This window comes from Aspergillus fijiensis (genome assembly GCF_003184825.1).
Source record: "Aspergillus fijiensis CBS 313.89 unplaced genomic scaffold BO72scaffold_2, whole genome shotgun sequence".
Lineage (NCBI taxonomy): Eukaryota > Fungi > Ascomycota > Eurotiomycetes > Eurotiales > Aspergillaceae > Aspergillus > Aspergillus fijiensis.
Window position 1 is genome coordinate 219,134 of NW_024468978.1, and position 18,202 is coordinate 237,335.

An 18,202-nucleotide genomic window follows, 5' to 3' on the forward strand; every position below is an offset into this window, starting at 1 on the left:
TTGGCTCAAGAATGCGCCATTGCATATCGAACTTCATGGTGCTGTACATTCTGTACAATGTATAGTACTGCGTAGTGCAGTGCACATTGATCTATGTTTTACTGAATTGACTTGACTGAAGGCCCGCAGGTCGAACCAAGGAACGGGTGTTCTTTTTAGGTTGAGTGTTGACAGTCTGTATACTATTTCCATCACTTCGTCCCCACTTGGGGTTGACAACGAATACATTGATTCCATCTTTTCCTCTTCCCCTCTTGCTCCGCTATCGGTAATGTAAAGGCATCTCTGGTGTTCCGGTCGGTGTGCATGAGTCAATTCTGTCCAGGGGCAATCTTTCCTGTTATAAGTGAGTCTGGAAGCAGAGACATCTTCAGCAGCAGCAGCAGCAGCAATATTGACAAGAAGTGAGTAAATCACTACGGTACTCCGTACTTAACTATACTACCTTAGTACCTGGATACTAACATCCCTTGACTTAGAAGTACGTAGTAAGTGTCTACCTCTCCCACTTCTCCCCTCCCCCCTCCCCCTCCTCCGATCCCCCCATCCCAAAGGCCAAAAGCCAAGAGGAGGGGTGGCCTCGTTATCGATAGGCGCATTTGCCCACCGCCCCCTCGGAGTGTGACTGGCTTGTGCCTGCGTGACTTGGGCTCGATCTCTCTTTCTCACCACTGGCAATCTTTCTTATTTGCTTCTCGCTCCCTTCGACCCTCGTAATTCGATTGTTGCTGATGCACTACTAGACCAGGTCCGATCGGCGGTGACGACTCTGATTGTTTCCTTTTCTCTCGCACGCGTTGTTACTTCCATTCCCCCCCCCCCCTCCAGTCTGAGCGATCTCCTAGCCTGGTGGTCGGTGCCGTTCCATCCATCCCCAGCCACCGCCATCCTATCAACTCTACTATACGCTCCTCCATCTTGGGCCTCGGGGAATTCACCCCGGTCTCAAATACTTTTTCTTTTTTTCTTCAATTTTTTTTTGTTTTTTTTCTCTTTGTTCCTCTTTTGGGTTGGAGCAAATCAAATCACTCTTGTCAATCGCATAGACGGACAGAACTGTAAGACCTTCGAAATCTCCGATTTGCACGCAGTACGCAGTGATGCTTTTCACTCCACCATCATCTCCCCGAATTCCTCCCCTTTCCTACCCACGATTGCTGGCTGACGTCCCTGTCTTGAAAGCCCCCGGTGCTAGCTTACATTCCAGAGCTAGCTTTCGCATCGCATCCCCGCCAATCCCCAATCATCGTCTGGCGAAGGATCCAGATCTTGATTGAGCAGAATTGCGCTCTCTTTCTTCTTTGGTTTCTTCCAGTCCACCGCCTTGTGGTCCATCGGCTCGATGGCCTGCCTCCGCATCCCTACTCTCCCTTTCTACTGAACCTTTGCCGTCATCATTCTCGACCGCTCTCCTCGCATATTCCAACATATACCTTTTTCGTGTTCGCTGATCCTTTTGTCTTTTGTATTCCCTTAGGCTTGCAGGCCCACTACACCCCCTTCTCTTTGGCTGCAATTCTCCGTCAGCGTGACGATTTTGGCCCTCTGAATTTGCGCGTGCCGTGGCTGCGATTGCGCTGGCCGCTTGTTAATTATATCTAGGGGAGGCTTTCTCGGTTCTCTAAGCCCTTTCAATTGGTGTCCATTGTTACGCGCACTCCCTATCTTCTGGATCATTCTGCCACCTGATACCCGATCTCGACGCGGAAACTAGGTATAGATTCCGTGTTTTCAGCCTGCGGTGTCGGGAGATAACTGCCTCTTCAAGAGGAGCAGGCCGATTGCCCTTCAAGACTCATGCGCTACATCTCTCTCTTACCAGCATGGAGACCGTGCGCATGCTCGACCAAGGCCAATTCGCAGAGTCGCAATGGGGTGATTCCCGTACTCAGATCGAGTTTTGGCCGACATGCCGGACAGAGAAGAGCTGCGTGAGACCATGCGGGGATCATCATGATCAGAATGCGGCGTCTGTCGCCTCAGTGGTACGAGAGATCGCTGCACCCGTCAGTTGCAATAGAGCCATTGCGACGAGCGATGGCAAGGTACGACCAAACCCTCTTGGCTTGAGCTATCTGATTATTCCGTCAGATACACTGTCAACATTCAGCGCAAAAAGGCTAACTAGGAATGTCATACTAGAAGAGTCTATCAGAGTCCACCGAGAAGTCTTTCTACGTGTTGAAGAGCACAGCACTTGATGAAGTCGATCTCCAGGTGCCCAATAATGGATGTTACGAGGACGCCCCGCCTTCATACGGCGAAGCTGTAACCGATCTCCCCCCGGACTACTCCACTCTAGCTCCATTCGCCCATCGGAAAGATCTGTCCGATGACTCGGCACCAGCGCAAATCGCGTCGAGCTCAAATAAGGATAAGTCCTCGTCTCGACTTATCGACTTTGACAGAATCCAGGGTGTTCGAGAACACGCAAAGAAGAAGAAAAAGAACCCGCCACAGCCACAACGTAAGAAAAGCCCACCGCCGGATGAGGGTGGAGACAAGCAGGATCAGGGGAGTGGTGACGACCAGAACGGCGATAATAATGGCAACGACGGGGGCGGTGATGCTGGTGAGGGAAGCAATGGAGGGGATGACGGCAACGGCGGAGGTGGCGACGGCGGCGACGGTGGAGACGGTGGAGATGGCGGGAACAACGAAGACGACAATGACTGGGACGCGTGGGCTACGACCACCACAAAGAGCAAGAAAAAGAAGAAGAAGCAGGAGGAAGAAGAGCGACTGAAGAAAGAGGAGGAGGAAAAAGCGGCCAAGGAAGAAGAGGAGCGACTAGCCAGGGAGGAGGAAGAGAAAAGAGCAAAAGAGGAGGAGGAGAAGAAAGCTGCCGAAGAAGCTGCAGCCGCCAACAACCTCAGCTGGGCGGACGATGCCGACGGTGCAAACGATGACAGCTGGGCTGGTTTTACCACTGCAAGCAGCAAGAAGAAGAAAAAGAAAGGCAAGGTATGCTGAGCAATTTATCCCCAGTTTGGAAACAACCATTGCATCCAGTCTGACCGAATCTGTAGGGCGCCGAGGCTGTTCCCGAGGCTGTGCCCGAGGTGCCTCCCCCGCCTCCAACGAATGGGTTTCAGGAGGTGAGCCTAGGTGAGAACGTGCCGCAGTTGGATTTAGGTCTGCCTCCTCCAACCGGAGATGTCGGTTTCAGCTTCGGTGGCTGGGACAAAGGCTGGGGCACAGGTAACAAATGGGGTCTGGACACTTTGAATGGCGCAAACGGTGCGACACCCGATAAAGGAAAAGCAGACAACAATCCTTGGTCATTTGCCGCGAAGACTACAAGCGTGGGATTCGGGTTTGGAGGCATCGACGAACCTGTTGGCACCGATAATGCCATCAGTAGCGAAAAAGAGACCAAGCCCGAGGATGACATCTGGGGTGGTTTTACCATGGGCAAGAAGGACAAGAAGAAAAAGAAGAAAGACGCGGAGGAAGACCTTCCCAAAGACCTTGAATCTGAGCCAGTTCAGGAGCCAGAACCTACGCCAGAACCCGAGCCGCAGGCGCAGCCAGAGAAACTTCCAGAGATAGCCGACGACGACGACTGGGGCTGGGGAGCACAACTCTCGAAGAAGGACAAAAAGAAGAAGAAGAAAGATGCTCTGCTTGAAGAAACTGTACCTGCGGAGTCTCCTGCGCCTGAACCACTGGCAGCGGCTGAGACTGCTTCCCCTGAGGACGACTGGAATGCTTGGACTTCTACCTCCAAGAAGAAGGATAAGAAGGCCAAGAAAAATGCCATCCTCGAAGAGCCCGTCGTGGAGGAGGCAGTTGTCGAGGAACCAGCTCCAGAGCCGCCGGCTGAACCCGAACCTGAGCCCGTCGAAGAAAAGAAAGAAGATGATGATGATTGGGGCGCCTGGGGATTGTCCAAGAAGGACAAGAAAAAGAAGAAAGGCAAGGCTGCCGAACCCGAGCCAGAGCCAGTGCCGGCACCAGCGCCGGCACCTGAACCTGAGCAAGAACCAGTGCCTGAGCCTGAACCAGAGCCAGAGCCAGAGCCAGAGCCAGAGCCAGAGCCAGAGCCAGTCCTCGAACCCGAGCCCGAGCCTGAGCCCGCGCCTCCAGCCATACCCGATAATCCTCTCTACAATAATTGGGAGAACTTGAATTCCAAGGATCGGAAGAAGAGAGAGAAGCAGCTGGTCAAGAAAGGACTTCCAATCCCTGGCAAAGATTTCGAATGGCCTCCTCCTCAACCCGCTGAGCCCGAGCCCGAGCCCGAGCCGGAACCTGAGCCCGAGCCAGTGCAAGAACCTGAAACTGAGCCCGTACCTGAGCCTGTAGAGCCAGACCCTGAACCTGAGATTGAGCCCGTCCCTGAGCCCGTCCCCGAGCCAGAACCAGAGCCAGTTGCTGAACCCGAACCCGAACCCGAGCCCGAGCCCGAACCAGAAACTCCAGCTATTCCAGACAACCCTCTGTACGACAACTGGGAAAATTTAAACTCCAAGGAACGGAAAAAGAGAGAGAAGCAGTTAGTCAAGAAAGGGCTTCCAATTCCTGGCAAGGATTTCGATTGGCCACCACCTCCACCTGCTAAGCATGAGGAACCTGCCCCGGAGCCAGAAACGGTTCCTGAGCCCGCTCCTGAGCCTGTTCATGAACCCGAACCTGTTGTGGAACCCGAGCCCGAGCCGCTACCCGAACCTGTACCAGAGACCATCGATGAACCTGCGCCTGCACCCATACAAGCCGAACAAGTCTATGACGAAGCGAGCTGGGGTATCTGGAGTACTGGGAAAGACAAGAAAAAGAAGAAAGGTAGCAAGATTGCAGCGGAGCCACCTCCCCCCGCACCGACTCCACCTTCTCTAGGATTCACACATGAGCCAGAAGGATATGTGCCTACAGAGCACGTGCCCGAGGAGCCTCTCTGGGATGAATATGATGTCAAGCCTCCCAAGAGTACTAGCAAGGGATTTGGGATAGAGGAGACACCAAAGGCTTCGATGGGGTTCTGGGCCACTCTTGGAGCAGCAACGATGGGTAAACCGAAGGCGACGAAAAAGAAGTCAGCTGAGAAAGCCAAGCCCATAGAGATTATGCAGGAGCCGGAGCCGGAGCCTGAACTGGAGAGCAAGCCCGCTGACGATGACTTACTAATCGACATTGGCGATGCACCCCAGATGCCAGAAGCGCCAGAAGCGCCCGAAGCGCCAATGCCACCAGTTGTCGAGGAACAAGCCGCCCCGCCAACAAAGACTCCTGTTGTCACCTCCAAGACCAAGTCATCAGCCAAGCTGTCCGTCGCTGAGCGCATCAAGTCTCTTGAGCAAGCGAGGAAGGATAAATTGAAAGAGAAAGCGGGGAAGTCTAAGGCAAAGGAAGTCGTGCTGCCTCCACCAGAGGAAGTTGTTGAGCTTCCCCAGGAAGAGCCCATTGTTGATATTGAGCCTGAGCCATATCGACCGAGAAAGTCTTCGCGTGATCTGGTCCCTGGAAGCTTTCCCGACGCGTTTGACGACGAGTACGACGATATTCCCCCACCCCCTGTTCCGGAACCCCCCGTTCAGGGGCTTGAGCCTGAACCTGAGCCTGAACCTGCACCAGAGCCTATTCCTGAACCTGTACAGCTGGAACCGGAACCAGTACCAGAGCCAGTGGTGTTGTCAAAGAAGGCCAAGAAGAAAGAGAAGAAGAAGGCAAAGGTGATCGAAGTAGAGCCTGAGCCTGTTCTTGTTCCTGAGCCCGTTCCTGAGCCCATTCCGGAGCCAGTCGCGGAGCCTGAACCTGAACCTGAACCCGCCCCAGCCTCAGTACCGGAGCCAGAGCCCGTAATAGAGCCTGAACCCGAGCCTGAGCCTCTTCCGGTGCCCGTTTCCAAAACTGAGAAGAAGAAAAAGAAGAAGAAGGTCATTGAGCTAGAGCCGGAGCCTGTCCTTGCTCCAGTCGTGGAAGACGCCCCTGTCCCCGTTCTGGAAGAGCCCGAACCAGTGGCTGATATTCAACAAGAACGCGACATTATACCGGAGCTCGATGAGGCGCCTGCTCCAGAATTTGAGAAGCCAAAGAAGAAGAGCAAGAAGGTATCCAGCCTAGAACAGGCTGTACTTCCGGCAGATCGTCCGCCGGTTGATGTAGGTCACGGTGGACCTCCAACGCCCCCTCCGGAGCCTATCGAAAGCCAACCTGACAAGATGCCCAGAAAGGAGCGCACCCGTGTGGAGCGCACCCCCGGTCCTGCTTCGTGGGGATTCTGGGCTGGCGCCCCTTCTAAGAAAACGCGCCAGAAAGAGTCTAGGCATCGGGGAGAGCATTCCCCGCCACTGATGGTGCGGACGAGGTCAACCAAACACCCTAAATCCCGGGAAGGTGAGAATGAGGTCGAAAAGTCATCTACTTCTGACCGGGCTCGACGCAGAGAAGCCCGACATAGCCGAGGTATGACATTCTCCCACTTTATCCTGGGGATGCCCCCTCCGTCTCGGAAGAAGTCCACGAAGAAGTCTAGAGCCCAAGCTCCAAGGCCGATATCAAGACGCCCCTCCGTAGAGATGAGCGATGATGTGAAGGATACTAAATTGCCCACGCCGCCACCAGACAACCACCGAGACATGCCGGATAAAGCTGCCAGAACGATGGGTACGAACGGTTCTTCGAGACGAGAGACACCTCATGCATCTCGCAGGCGATCAGGTATTTATGCCTCCCAATGGCTTCGCCGTGCTGATTTACTAATCTCATGGCCCTGCAGCTGTGCCTGATCCGTATGCGATTGACGAGGATGATATCGTCATGGTGGACAGAGATGATCTCGATGCTTCTGCACCCCGAGAGGGTGGTTCAAGAGGATCGCGGCATTCCGACAGACGGTCTCGACACAAGGTAGGAGTCCTAGAATTGGTGGGCCACGGGCTTCGGCTAACTGATTCGGCCCTACGCAGTCGCGGTCTCGACATGACGAGTTGGATGACAGGGCCATGCTCGACGAGCTACAGCAAGAGGGTCCAGAAGTCGTATCTGGGCCGGATGATATTGCATTTGTGGAACCTCCGCGGGAACGACGTCTCAGACGGTCAAACACGGCTCCAAGAAAGCCAGAGCCCGGTCCGGGTGGTCTCAAGGGGCTTATCGGATCTTTACGGAGAACGGCCCGCCCCGAGATGCCAGAGCGTCACAAGTCTCGCTCTTACGGGGATGAAGATGCCAGGTATATGACCGAACCAGAGCGCGGCGAGTCTCGTCGCATGAGACACGAGAGCAGACGGAGACGACATGATATGCCGGATAGGGACGGTGAGGGGTTCCTCACCGATGCTCCGCCGGTAGAGGCATTCCCCGAAACGGATGCAGAAGAAGCGGAAGCAAGGAGGGCGGCACGCCGAGCCCGACGAGCTGCGCGGCAAGCCGCATCTGATCAGCTCCGCGAGAGCGAATGGCGGGAGGCCGAAGAGAGGCGCGCTCGGCGCAAAGAAAGAGAAATGGCACGGGAACGCGAGATGCAGGAGCGGCAGCTGCGTGAGGAGGAGGAAAGGGAGGCCGAACGACGACGGGAGGAGCGAAGAGCTCGCCGGGCTGCCCGTGAGGAGCGGGAGCGGCGTGCCAGAGAAGAGGAAGAGGCCCGTGAGGCCGCCGAAGCTAGGGCTGCGCAGCGCCGCGAGCGCAGGAGGCAGCGAGAGGCAGAAATGTATGACCCCACCCAGGAGTCTGGCAGATCCAAGCGCCGGTCCATGCCCGTCGACGATCGAGCTGCCCGAGAGTTCTACTTCGATGGCATGATGAATGCCGATCAGGCTGCCCCTTCCCCACCTCACCACTATCACCACCACCCGGAGCGATCTGCCGACGGCGAGCGGTTCAGGCGTCGGAAGTCCAGGGCGCCTCCTCTCGATGCGGAGAGCTTCCGGCCAATCATGTCCGGAGGCCGCAAGGATAAGACTTCGTCCTGGATCGACTCACAGGCGGACGATCCGCCGGAACCCCCACCCGTGATGACTACGGTGCTAGATATGCCCGGAGGACCCGAAGGGGCCGCAAACGGCGGCTCGATCTCGTCGGACGAAGAGGCGCGCCGTGAACTGCGCCGCCGGGCTCGTCGGCGAGCCAGATACCCCGGGCTGACGGACCAGGAGATCGACGAGCTCCGTTCCCGGAAACGCGAGGTGCGACGCTCCGAGCGGAGTTCCGGGAGTGGAGACTACGAGCGTGCGCGGGGGATGCGGTCGCCGTATGAAGGCCGCTATGAAGACCGCTACGCGCCGCCCCCGGTCAGCAATGGGAGAATGCCCAATTGGTTCCGCAAATTGACCAATCTGGGGTGATGAGGTGACGCATGCAGTTCCAACGGGCTTGTCGCACTATTACAATCTGCGAGTTGGGGCTCTTTTATGAATTCAACGATGAAACGACAGTGCAATGAGGCCGAACCTGGAAGATATCCTGGATGTTTGATGAATGATTATATGTCTTTGCCATGTGACTTTGTATCCGAAGTGAAAGAAAATGATTTAGATGATGCGCTTGGATTATATGATGTACGACTACCATGAGAATGATTTCATTTTTTTGCTTGCCAATGATTGACATACTCAAGGCACGTTTTCCACATATTCTTGCACCTGGTACTCCGTAGCAATTGGAGTATTACATTAGGCTCTATCTATTCTTGCATAACCCCAAATCCAACCCGAGCATCTAGCCCAGGAAAGTCTACAACGGCGCCCCTTCCTCCTCATCTCTTGCCTTTTGCTTCTCCCTCTCTCGCTCCCCCCGCCTATTCCCCAAATAAACCTTGCCCCCCTCATACATGCTCAAATAAATCCCAAACGAGATCGCCGTCCAGAACGCCCGCAACGCCCCGCCCCGAAACAACCCCTTCACCCCTTCCTTCCCATAAACCTCCCTCCCCACCGCCCACGCCCCGGCCCTCTTCTTTGGTTCCGCCGTCTCCGTAGCGGCCAACATCATCCGCGTCTTGACCACATCAATCGGCGTCGTCACCACCGAGGACACCGTACCCGCCACACTCCCCGCGATGCCCGTCACGCAGACCCGTTCGACGATTCCACCGTTCACGTCGTGTTCCCGGTGATTCCCCTCCCGGTAAGCCACCACTTTGCCCTTGACGAACTCGAAGATCGGGAACTGGATCCCCGTGAACGGGAGGTTGCGGCCGAGGAGTGCCGTGTATCCGCTCCAGAGTTTCCAGGGTCGGTGCCGGAAGCGGTGGAGGATGGTGAGGGTTATGTTTTTGGGCTTTGGGGTGCTGGTGCTGGTGCTGGTGCTGGTGCTGGTGACGATCTGGGCGTTCTGCTTCAGCACCTCCGCGGGCGTGAGGATGAAGCAGGAGACTGCTTCGGCGGTGCAGGAGGCGAGGGAGTGGAGGAGGGGTGTTGGGAGGGTGGTCTTTTGTGTCTGGGATTGGGTCTGGTTGGTGAAGAGGTGCGTGAGGGCTTGTTTGCTTGCTTCGTAGGTGGTGAAGAATGCTCCTGCTTTTGGGGGCGGGGGATTCTCTTAGTTTAGGGATGCGAGAACAACGAGAAGGGTTGGCCCGGGGCTTCTATTGAGGGGACAGGACAGACAAGGGCAGACCTACAGGCTGGAATCGTGGCGAGGACGACGCTGCCGACGCCCTGGTAGAGGCCCTTGAACAGCATGCCACGCCTGATCTGGCCGGTCGTCGCGTCCTTGTAGACGGTGGCGTAGTCGGGGGATTGCAGGCGCGTCTTGAGGGTGTCGAAGGGGTAGACCATGAAATCGGTCATGACGACGGCGAAGGCGCCGGACTGTTGTTTTTTTTCCTCATGGTTAGTACTGTAGTTATAGGCTATGGGATACTCATGGGGTGCGATGATGGTACGCGCAGGTAGGATGAGGCAGGCGGTTTGGGAGGGCAATTGCTGCTGCGCTGCTGGAGTTGACATACGAGCCAGATGTCGGAGTTGGTGTTGGGCATTGTGTATGCATGAATTGAATCTATCTTGCATGTATCCAAGATAATCTACTCGTGAGCATTGAGAATCACTGGAATGGCAATCGTCATTGTAATGATTGTATCAATCCTTATCTAATCGTTATCGGCAGCAAAGGTATCAAACGATGAGGTCATCCATGCCACGTCACGTGGACACATTGTACCCTAATACAGCAATTAGGGCAGCGCCATTCCCGAAGCAGTCAACCTGGGGAAACATGCAGAGACGCTCTCACCAAAGGCGAAACAGGGGGGGAGGGGATGGGGAAACATCGGTAAACAACAAACAAAAAACCTATATAGATTGAAAGCGAATTCTCCCCCAAAAGTCATATCCCGTAACTCTATTCGTCACTGGAATTAAGAAACAACCAGGAGACATATTAACAGTCAGATACAGAATTTTCCCTCCCTACGCCGTAAGGTCATGCATGCGATTTCCAGAATCCTCACAGTGTGAGACAAATCATATCAGTTTGGCCCTTCTTCCTCATCTTCGTCTTCTTCGCGCTTCCCCTAGAAGTCCTCCACTCTATTTGGCGGTCTCTCCCGGCAGAAGGTTACCCTTGACAGCAAACATCTTGCCCGTCGTGGAGGCAACGAAGCTGTCCACCTGGCGGGCGTACTGCTCGACCTGGCGGCTGTTCAGCATGCTGTCCAGACGGCTGGGCTCCTGAGGGAGCTTGAACAGCCGCTGCCACTCGTCCTCGGGGAGGAGGGGCTGCTTGAGAGTCGCACGGTTGGCGTTCTCGGTCTTGCGCTTGTTTTGCCAGGCAGTGATCTTGGCCTGCTCACGGGCAAGCGAGCGCTGGTAGTACTGGAAGTTGTTGGTCTCGGTGTGGTGGACCTCGATGCTGTCGAGCAGAAGGTCGCAGTTCTTCTCCAAGAAAGGATCGATGCTGAGGGAGAGGTTGTCGAAGTTGGGGGCCAGCACGGAGGACTTGGCGAAGGGTCCAGACTCCAGAGCAGACAAAGAGGCGGGGAGATCCGTGGGGGCGGACTGGATGGGGGACTGAAGCTGGTGGACGAAAGAGGTGATCAGGTGGGAGTTGTGGATCTCAACGGGAAGTTCGACGAAGATGTCCTGGTATCTGAGGTTGGACTTTTGGAGCCTGGTGGATTTTAGCGACGCAGCTTAAACTTCCGAGACATCAGCTAGAACTTACTCCTCGGAGGTGAACTTGTTCTCCTTGAAAGCAGTCATGAACTTGGGAGACAGGCGGAAGGCACGCAGGCTCAGGCTTCCCTGGGCGCTACGGCTGACATCGTGCACCAAGGCGACTGTACGCTCGTTCATCTCCTTCTGGTAAAAGAACTGGTTTTCGATCACGTTCATGTTGACAAAGTTGCCCATGTTGGCGCTGGTGTACCATCCGACGTTCTGGGCGTCAACGTTGACCTCGCGAAGCATCCGGACCATCTCGGCCTGGTAGACGGCGTTGGCCTTCGCACGGGGAGCAGCGGCGGCCGGGTTGGGGGCGGCGTTGTCGAAGTGCGACTCGGCGGGCATCTCAACGACGGGGAAAGGGAACGAGTTGGTGATCTCCAGGGTGCCGTTGACATCCATACCAACAATCGAACCGGTCGCAGTCGTGGGGAAAGATTGCGAGCCGTGCTTGATGATTTTCATCACCACCTAATGGCGAGAACCGTCAGCATCATGACCGACCGGGCTTTCTAAAGCGGGGGGGGAGGGTGGTGAGGAAGATTTTCAGGGTGGTGGTGGTGCATACCAAGGCCTCGACCTTGACGGCCGTGAGAGGAACTTCTTTCCTGTAGGGTTTAACATTAGTTTCATCCTTGGGTCAAGACTCGAGAAATTGCAAGAGCACTTACTCCGCCATTTTGAATGCAGCAGCCCAGAGTATACGTGTATAGACGGCGACGATGGGTTGAACGGCGGCGATGGTTTGTGTGGATGGAATTCAGCATTTGCTCCCACCGCCTAACCCCTAATTAGGATTAGTGTGCCAAGCGCTATAGGAGCAGTCAGCGCCGCTGCCCAAACGGGCAATATCTTTTGCGGCGTGCAGGTGGAGTGACCACATGAGTCTCTCTCTGTCTCTTCACTCAATCTTGGATGGTCGAAGGTCTTCATTACCTACTGGCCTGACATCCACTGATTCAGGACTATAAGGCATCAACAGAATGTTTTCGTGAAAGTATCATGTTGAGTTCGCGATAAGCGCGGCCATTGCTCCACAGACAAACCGGACGCCACGCTAACCAGAAACTCAACAGCAGCACCGGGCTTCTTCCATTCCATCATCATGACTCCTGTGAATTGATAACCCAATTTCTCTTTTCTTACTCCGGTCCTCTCCCAATCATCTCATCCTAAACCCCTTCCTTTCAATGTCTATCACCGCTATACCCCCAGTCATTGATCCAATGATCCCTGAAACCTTTTCCTACGGGACCAATCATGTCCTCCAAACCGTGACAGTGACCACCTTATCGGCTCTCCCCGACAAAGGCTACTGGGTGATGTATGTTCCCCCCTTCCATGCCCCCCCCCAACCAACCTACCTCAATATACACACCTTCCCATTCCTTCCACCCTACCCCCCCCCCCCCACCCCCATCCCCTGCCCCCCCCCAACCAACCTACCTCAATATACACACCTTCCCATTCCTTCCACCCTACCCACCGCAAAGAACCCAACATCCAAACACCCTCACTCATTCACTCACTCACAATAATGTGAACCAGCTGCATCCACGGCGGCGCCTGGCGCGACCCCACGCAAACGGCCCTGAACTACCTGACGCCGGCGGTCTCCATCCTCGCGGCCTCGGAGCCCTACGCCTCGACGACGCACGCCCACCTCGCCGGCTTCGCCTCCATCAACTACCGCCTGAGCCCTCACCCGGACCACCCGCAGGACCGCAACAGCACCACCCCCACGGAATACCGCGCCGCGCGCCACCCAGACCACATTGCCGACGTGCAGGCCGCGCTGGCCTTCCTGCAGCGCAAGTACGGCTTCGGGGACCGCTACATCCTCGTCGGGCACAGCTGTGGCGCCACGCTGGCCTTTCAGTCGGTTATGGGCTCGTTCCGCGGTAACCAGACCACCACTTCCAATAATGGGCTGGTTGATGGGCATGGGCATGGTGATGGGCATGGTGATGGTGGGGATGGTGTCGTTAGCGGGAGTGGAGGGCTCGGGCTCAGGCTCGGGCTCGGCGGCGGGTCGGTGGCGATGGGGCCCCAGGCGATCTTGGGGACGGCGGGCATCTATGATCTGCGGGTGTTGCGGGATGATCATGTGCAGATCGCGGCGTACCAGCAGATCATTGAGGGGGCGTTTGGGGAAGAGGAGGCGCTGTGGGATGCCGTGTCGCCGGCGGCGGTGAGGGATGCGCGGAATGGTGTGGTGGGCGGGTGGACGGCCGGCCGGTTGGCGGTGCTGGCGCATTCGCCGGACGATGAGCTGGTCAATGCGCGCCAGCACGAGGTAATGAGCGAGGCTTTGAAGCCTTGGGTTGAGGCGGCGGCGTCTTCTTCGTCTCAAGGCGGCGGCAGCAGCAGCAGCACCAGCACCAGGAGGAAGGTCGAACTGCTTCCCATCAAGGGGGCGCATGACGACTGCTGGGACAAGGGGATCGAGCTGGCGCGGGCCATTGCCTTCACGCTGGACAAGCTGCTGGAGTTGCAGGAGTGAAAGAGGGTTTGAGAATGGTTTTTTGTACTGTATATACGGAGCTTCATACACGACTTATAGACTCACGTGAAAATGCATTGACGGCCTGCTTTTGTTTTTACACGTTGGCGTTCGCTCCGGACCGTACATTTACACAAGATGAATGAACCCCGTTGGAGAACAATGCAGTCCTTTATAGAGTCTTTCGCCAAGAGGCGGACGGACAAGAAGAAGCCAGGTGAGATTCAACCAAGCCAGATCGAAATGTATATCCTGAAAGCCTGTCGGCCGGGAAAGAGAAACTAGTTCACATCAGAAGAAGATAAGAAACAGACCCGCCATCTCCGGAAGACTTCCAACGCCACCAGTGTGATTTCATAATCATAAATGCAAAGCAGATGAGATATAATTTGTTGTGGAACCCACCCCCTCCGTCACACTCCTGCGATTTTTCAAAAGACATTAAAGCAAGGGACGATATAAGAGGGGAAGGGAATGGGGGGAGAAAGAGGAAAAGGGACCAACCCTTGAGATGCATGTGGGTGGTTGCGAAGAAAGGATGTAATGCAATTGAAATATATGATAATGGAAGAAAATAACTCCATTCTCAAGGGCGGGAAAAACTGTGCAAACCAGACGGGAAGAAGAGACGAAGAGAGAGAAGAGGCGCTGCTATGCTTTAATTGCCGAGATCCATGCGGCCCGAAGCAGCGTCACCGATAACCTTCTCCTCTTCTTTGGTGTCCGAGATCGCCTCATCATCGTCGTCTTCCAGATCATCTTCGCTGTCGTCTTCTATGTATTTGACCTCTACTCCAACATCGCGAAGAGTCGTCTTCATGTCTTCGCGATACTGATCCTGCCAGCGAGCCAAGGCAGCGCTGGCGTGCACCTTGAATCCGAACACGCGCGGCTCGTAGCGACGAATGCTCTTCTCCGGCATCAGCGCAGGATACACCTGGAAAAGCATGCTGTGGAAAGAGGTGCCGAAGTAGGCTCCGTCGATGGAGGCGTGGCGAGACGACTTCGGGTGATAGACGTCCTCGCACTTGGCGCAGTAAAGACGGACCGTGCTGATATTGGGCGTGTCGTGCTGGCCCATCGGCAAGAGGGGGTGGCCCTCGCACATTACTCGGGGACATTTGCCGAAATCGCCGCGCTTGAGTTTATCGACCTATTTTCCAGTGATTAGAGACGGCGGTGGCTTCGCAACTTCAGCGTCTTACCATCTTTGCAAGCCCGCGAGTGGTGACAATGTATCTCGCATGGACCAGGCCGTAAAGGTGGCGTGCTGACTTCTCAATCTGCTCGCGAAGGTCGTCGTCTGCGTCGAGATCGAAGACATCCGTCACTAGGTCCAAGGCGTACTGGTAGTATGCGACTTCGGTGTTCAGGCCGGTCAAGTTAAAGCGATCCGTGAGGTAATCCTCGTCGATTTCGCAAAAGTATTCATTGCCACGAGAGGAGATAAACTTTCCAGAGGTAGTCAGTTACGGGCTCTCAGCAATCAAGATGTTGTTGGCGCCGAAGGGTTTGGGCTTTGAAAAACGAATGGACAGGGTTCGATGCAGGAGCAGAGAGGCAATAAGACAAGATCTCGGGTTGAGATCGATATATCCGAGGTATCTGGAGGCCTTCCCGGGGACAGCGAAGACAGAATTGACTGAGAAAAGCGGCCCCTCAGCAACTTTCAAGAAGGTGCCGTCGCAACTTCATTCGCAATTCCGGTCATGATGACGTCCCCAGGTGTAACTGTCAAGTCGCACTCATTCACCAGCATCGAGCCGCCGTCCACTTCGCTCACGTCGACGAGAGGGGGGCAGGTGTGGTGGGGGGAGGGGCGCCTTACCCAATCTCTCCAGTAGCTGGTGTAGTCGCTGTCAGTCTCACTGTTGAAGTCCTCCATCGTGTCTGTGTGACGGCAAATCGAGAGGGGTACGATCGGAAGATTTTATGTGATTTCTTTGCTCAGACCCGTAGCAATTGCTTGAGACCCGGTCGAACACCTCCAGCACAGGAGAGTCCCCAGAACAGTACCAAGTGTGTCTTTTCCTATCGAGTCATGTAATATTCGGGAGCGTTTCAGGAGAGACGGCGGAATGCGGGAAGTAGTAAAGTGAATGAATGAGCTTCCAGGTCAGGATAGTTGCAGTGTGTGAATCTCCATGTGGATGGACTGTTATCAGTGGATCGGATCGCCCTCCTTCCAGCTTAGCGCGGGGTTGGCGGTGGGCTTTTTGACAGACGCTAACTGACCGCCTTGCTGCTCTGTCCATCGCTCTCAAACATCCTGCTCCTCACCAGGTGACTCTTTATGTCTTTACATGTACCAGAATGTGTTGATACTGGCTGAAGAACCGATCATGTAGTAGGCTGTCTGGTTATATAATTGCTTCAGTGGTTGTCACAGTATTAGTTGCTAGCTTACAACATGAGATTCCGATCTACCAAGCGATGTTATATACATCTCGAGTAATAGAAGCAGCTTATCGGAGAATTGCAGGTTGACATAGCTATATTGGGAATCGCCGATCCGCATGGCAGTGTCCCGAAGCGCGGGGACTTTTGGCTACAAATCAAAGCAGAGACTTAATATTGACAAAAGCAGCACGGGTATGCCTGTGACAAGGGACGGAGTCCTCTCCAAAAGGTCGTCGCCGCCGGCTCAAACTATTGATCGATGTAGCCTCGCGACACAAATACCTGGCTTAAAGAGTCATGCGAAGCATCACTAACAATACATGGGAGGTGAAGTGCATTAAAGTGCATTAAAGGAGATGAAATTTGGAAACATTCAAGAGTTAATTGATCTCGAAATGACAATAGTGGTATATATGTTAGATATGAGCGCATCAGGTAGATGGCTGGTATTTCCGAATTGCCCAAGCATACTCGTGATTCACCTAAGTACTTGCTTAAAAAAGAACGCAAGGAAAACACGCAAGGAAACGAGAAATGACTGTGTAAAGCTGTACAGTTTGGCATGTGCTTCAGTATCGCGCAGCCGTATCGCACTCAGCAATGAACTTGCGAATTCCGTCCGAGCCTTCGTATTCGGAGGCGGTACCGGGAATCCCACTGCTCAGGGCCTCGGGGAAGTAGGCGTGGTCTCCGAGCTCGCTGACGTTAATGCTGGAATATCCCGACAAGGGCGACGCCCAGGGATTTTTGGCAAATATGGTTACATCCTCAAAGCTTATCTGGTTAGAGGACTGTTTGTGCACACTAGACGACGCGTCGCTGATTTGCTCGGGAGACATCATGGCATGCCAATCAACTTCTTCAGGAGCCTGGGACTTCATGGACTGAGGTTTGTAGAAGTATTCATCGACCTGCGGAGACGCTGGGACGCTTGGAGCAAATGGGAACAGGAGAGCAAGATCAGCACCCGTACGAGTGTTGAAATCCTCATCTTGCATGATTTTGCCTCGTTGAATACCTGCTTCGTCACAAAGCCTCTCAACAGTTTCAGCATCGCAACCCGGAAACCGTACTCTAATCGTAGACCGGTCGTGGAGTATGACGGGCAAGTCGCCTAGAGATTTCAAACACTTGAGATCATTCAGGACGACAGCCAGATCCTTGAGGGTCCGGGCAAAGTCGACAGACAGCAAATCCAGGAGGCCCTCCGAGTTCAGCGTCTGATCATCGCAAGTGCTGGTGGCAGCCAAATTCTTCTGCAGGCCGAAGGCAGTGATGGTAGGAGATATCTGGAAGTCGATGAAGGACCCAGGGGCCGTGCGAGGAATGCCAGTCATCTTGCGCTCAGCTTCATCCTGAAGCTTGCTGACGGCCTTGTACCGCTTGTTCCCGGTGATAGGATCGACCCCATCAAATCGAGCCTTCTGCCCTGAGAGGAAGAACGCACGCACACCCATTGACACATTGTTGATGACCTGAGCCGGTGCAGCCGGGCCATGTGAGAAATATCGTGCACCGCCAATGCGGCCGGCGCCAATTGTATAACCTCCGGCCGTGCGGCCCAACGTACCACCGGTCAAGTTCGGGCGGAGAGCGGACGCGAAAGGAGCACGGGTTTTCAACCGGCTAATATTGGAGGCAACAGAAGATACCTTCGCTGTCGCAGTACGGTCTGCTTGAAGACCACTACGGAGATATGAGACGAAGGAACCCGCCGCACGAGTCGAGAATTGGCGACTCCGGGCTTGACGGATGGCAGCCGCTCGATTGATAGGTTGTCTGTGAGCAACCCTAATGTATTCAGGTTGAAGACGGAGCGAACCCTGAGGGATTTGGTCGGGAAACTTTGACCTTAATGTTTTACAGGCCTTCTCGTAGGCAGACCTAATTAGGGGAGCATTAGTATTAGGGTACGCTGGAAGCAAGAACTATGTGGCAAATGACTCACCTGGCTGCTCTCCAGACCTTGGGGAGCAGCAGGTGCCCGTTAGAAGGCGGCATCCTGACTGCAACAATGGATAAAGTTATGAGCGAGTAGATGATGGATTAACCATCTCCTAATGATTGAAGGAAGAAAGGAGATAAGAGGATGACGGGTCCGGGGGATGGATGATGTGACACGGCGAGGGGACGGCGGATCCATGATGCCGAGTGGCGGTGCTGCATGTGATCCGGAACCACGAGCCCCGAAGGGGAG

The 18,202-nt window shown here is 54.8% G+C and overlaps 6 protein-coding genes across 6 annotated transcripts; 2 read left to right on the forward strand and 4 right to left on the reverse strand.

Annotated features, from left to right (window-relative positions):
* Positions 1 to 1,375: 1,375 nt before the first annotated feature.
* Positions 1,376 to 8,285, forward strand: BO72DRAFT_508199 (uncharacterized protein; the record flags this gene model as incomplete). Its single annotated transcript, XM_040949289.1, has 5 exons — positions 1,376 to 2,045; positions 2,143 to 2,964; positions 3,030 to 6,606; positions 6,719 to 6,849; positions 6,909 to 8,285. Exons 1-5 carry the CDS (start codon positions 1,824 to 1,826, stop codon positions 8,283 to 8,285), a joined length of 6,129 nt encoding a protein of 2,042 aa, XP_040806333.1. The 5' UTR covers positions 1,376 to 1,823.
* A 388-nt stretch (positions 8,286 to 8,673) lies between these two features.
* On the reverse strand, positions 8,674 to 9,887 carry BO72DRAFT_367163 (putative mitochondrial carrier protein; the record flags this gene model as incomplete). Its single annotated transcript, XM_040940828.1, has 2 exons — positions 8,674 to 9,455; positions 9,560 to 9,887. The coding sequence occupies 2 exons, from the start codon at positions 9,885 to 9,887 to the stop codon at positions 8,674 to 8,676; spliced, it is 1,110 nt and encodes a 369-aa protein (XP_040806334.1).
* A 582-nt stretch (positions 9,888 to 10,469) lies between these two features.
* Positions 10,470 to 11,781, reverse strand: BO72DRAFT_491383 (putative eukaryotic translation initiation factor 3 subunit EifCh; the record flags this gene model as incomplete). Its single annotated transcript, XM_040948189.1, has 4 exons — positions 10,470 to 11,049; positions 11,104 to 11,573; positions 11,671 to 11,710; positions 11,774 to 11,781. 4 exons carry the CDS (start codon positions 11,779 to 11,781, stop codon positions 10,470 to 10,472), a joined length of 1,098 nt encoding a protein of 365 aa, XP_040806335.1.
* Positions 11,782 to 11,991: 210 nt separating this feature from the next.
* On the forward strand, positions 11,992 to 13,704 carry BO72DRAFT_523673 (arylformamidase). Its single transcript, XM_040949794.1, has 2 exons — positions 11,992 to 12,426; positions 12,651 to 13,704. The coding sequence occupies exons 1-2, from the start codon at positions 12,293 to 12,295 to the stop codon at positions 13,603 to 13,605; spliced, it is 1,089 nt and encodes a 362-aa protein (XP_040806336.1). The 5' UTR covers positions 11,992 to 12,292; the 3' UTR covers positions 13,606 to 13,704.
* A 153-nt stretch (positions 13,705 to 13,857) lies between these two features.
* On the reverse strand, positions 13,858 to 15,786 carry BO72DRAFT_443764 (casein kinase II subunit beta family protein). The gene is made up of 3 exons (XM_040943653.1): positions 15,434 to 15,786; positions 14,811 to 15,056; positions 13,858 to 14,758 (listed from the first exon to the last, which is right to left on the reverse strand). The coding sequence occupies exons 1-3, from the start codon at positions 15,488 to 15,490 to the stop codon at positions 14,264 to 14,266; spliced, it is 798 nt and encodes a 265-aa protein (XP_040806337.1). The 5' UTR covers positions 15,491 to 15,786; the 3' UTR covers positions 13,858 to 14,263.
* A 788-nt stretch (positions 15,787 to 16,574) lies between these two features.
* On the reverse strand, positions 16,575 to 18,006 carry BO72DRAFT_366900 (uncharacterized protein; the record flags this gene model as incomplete). The annotated part of the gene is made up of 2 exons (XM_040940812.1): positions 16,575 to 17,889; positions 17,954 to 18,006. 2 exons carry the CDS (start codon positions 18,004 to 18,006, stop codon positions 16,575 to 16,577), a joined length of 1,368 nt encoding a protein of 455 aa, XP_040806338.1.
* Positions 18,007 to 18,202: the final 196 nt, after the last annotated feature.

What these genes read in the sequence shown, in the direction of transcription:
- BO72DRAFT_443764 (XM_040943653.1), bottom strand. Translation starts at nt 15,490, where the DNA reads ATGGAGGACTTCAACAGTGAGACTGACAGCGACTACACCAGCTACTGG. An exon ending in CCAGCTACTGGAGAGATTGG is followed by an intron (nt 15,057 to 15,433) that starts GTAAGGCGCCCC and finishes ACCTCTGGAAAG; the next exon opens with TTTATCTCCTCTCGTGGCAA. An exon ending in CTCGCGGGCTTGCAAAGATG is followed by an intron (nt 14,759 to 14,810) that starts GTAAGACGCTGA and finishes ACTGGAAAATAG; the next exon opens with GTCGATAAACTCAAGCGCGG.
- BO72DRAFT_523673 (XM_040949794.1), top strand. Translation starts at nt 12,293, where the DNA reads ATGTCTATCACCGCTATACCCCCAGTCATTGATCCAATGATCCCTGAA. An exon ending in GACAAAGGCTACTGGGTGAT is followed by an intron (nt 12,427 to 12,650) that starts GTATGTTCCCCC and finishes AATGTGAACCAG; the next exon opens with CTGCATCCACGGCGGCGCCT.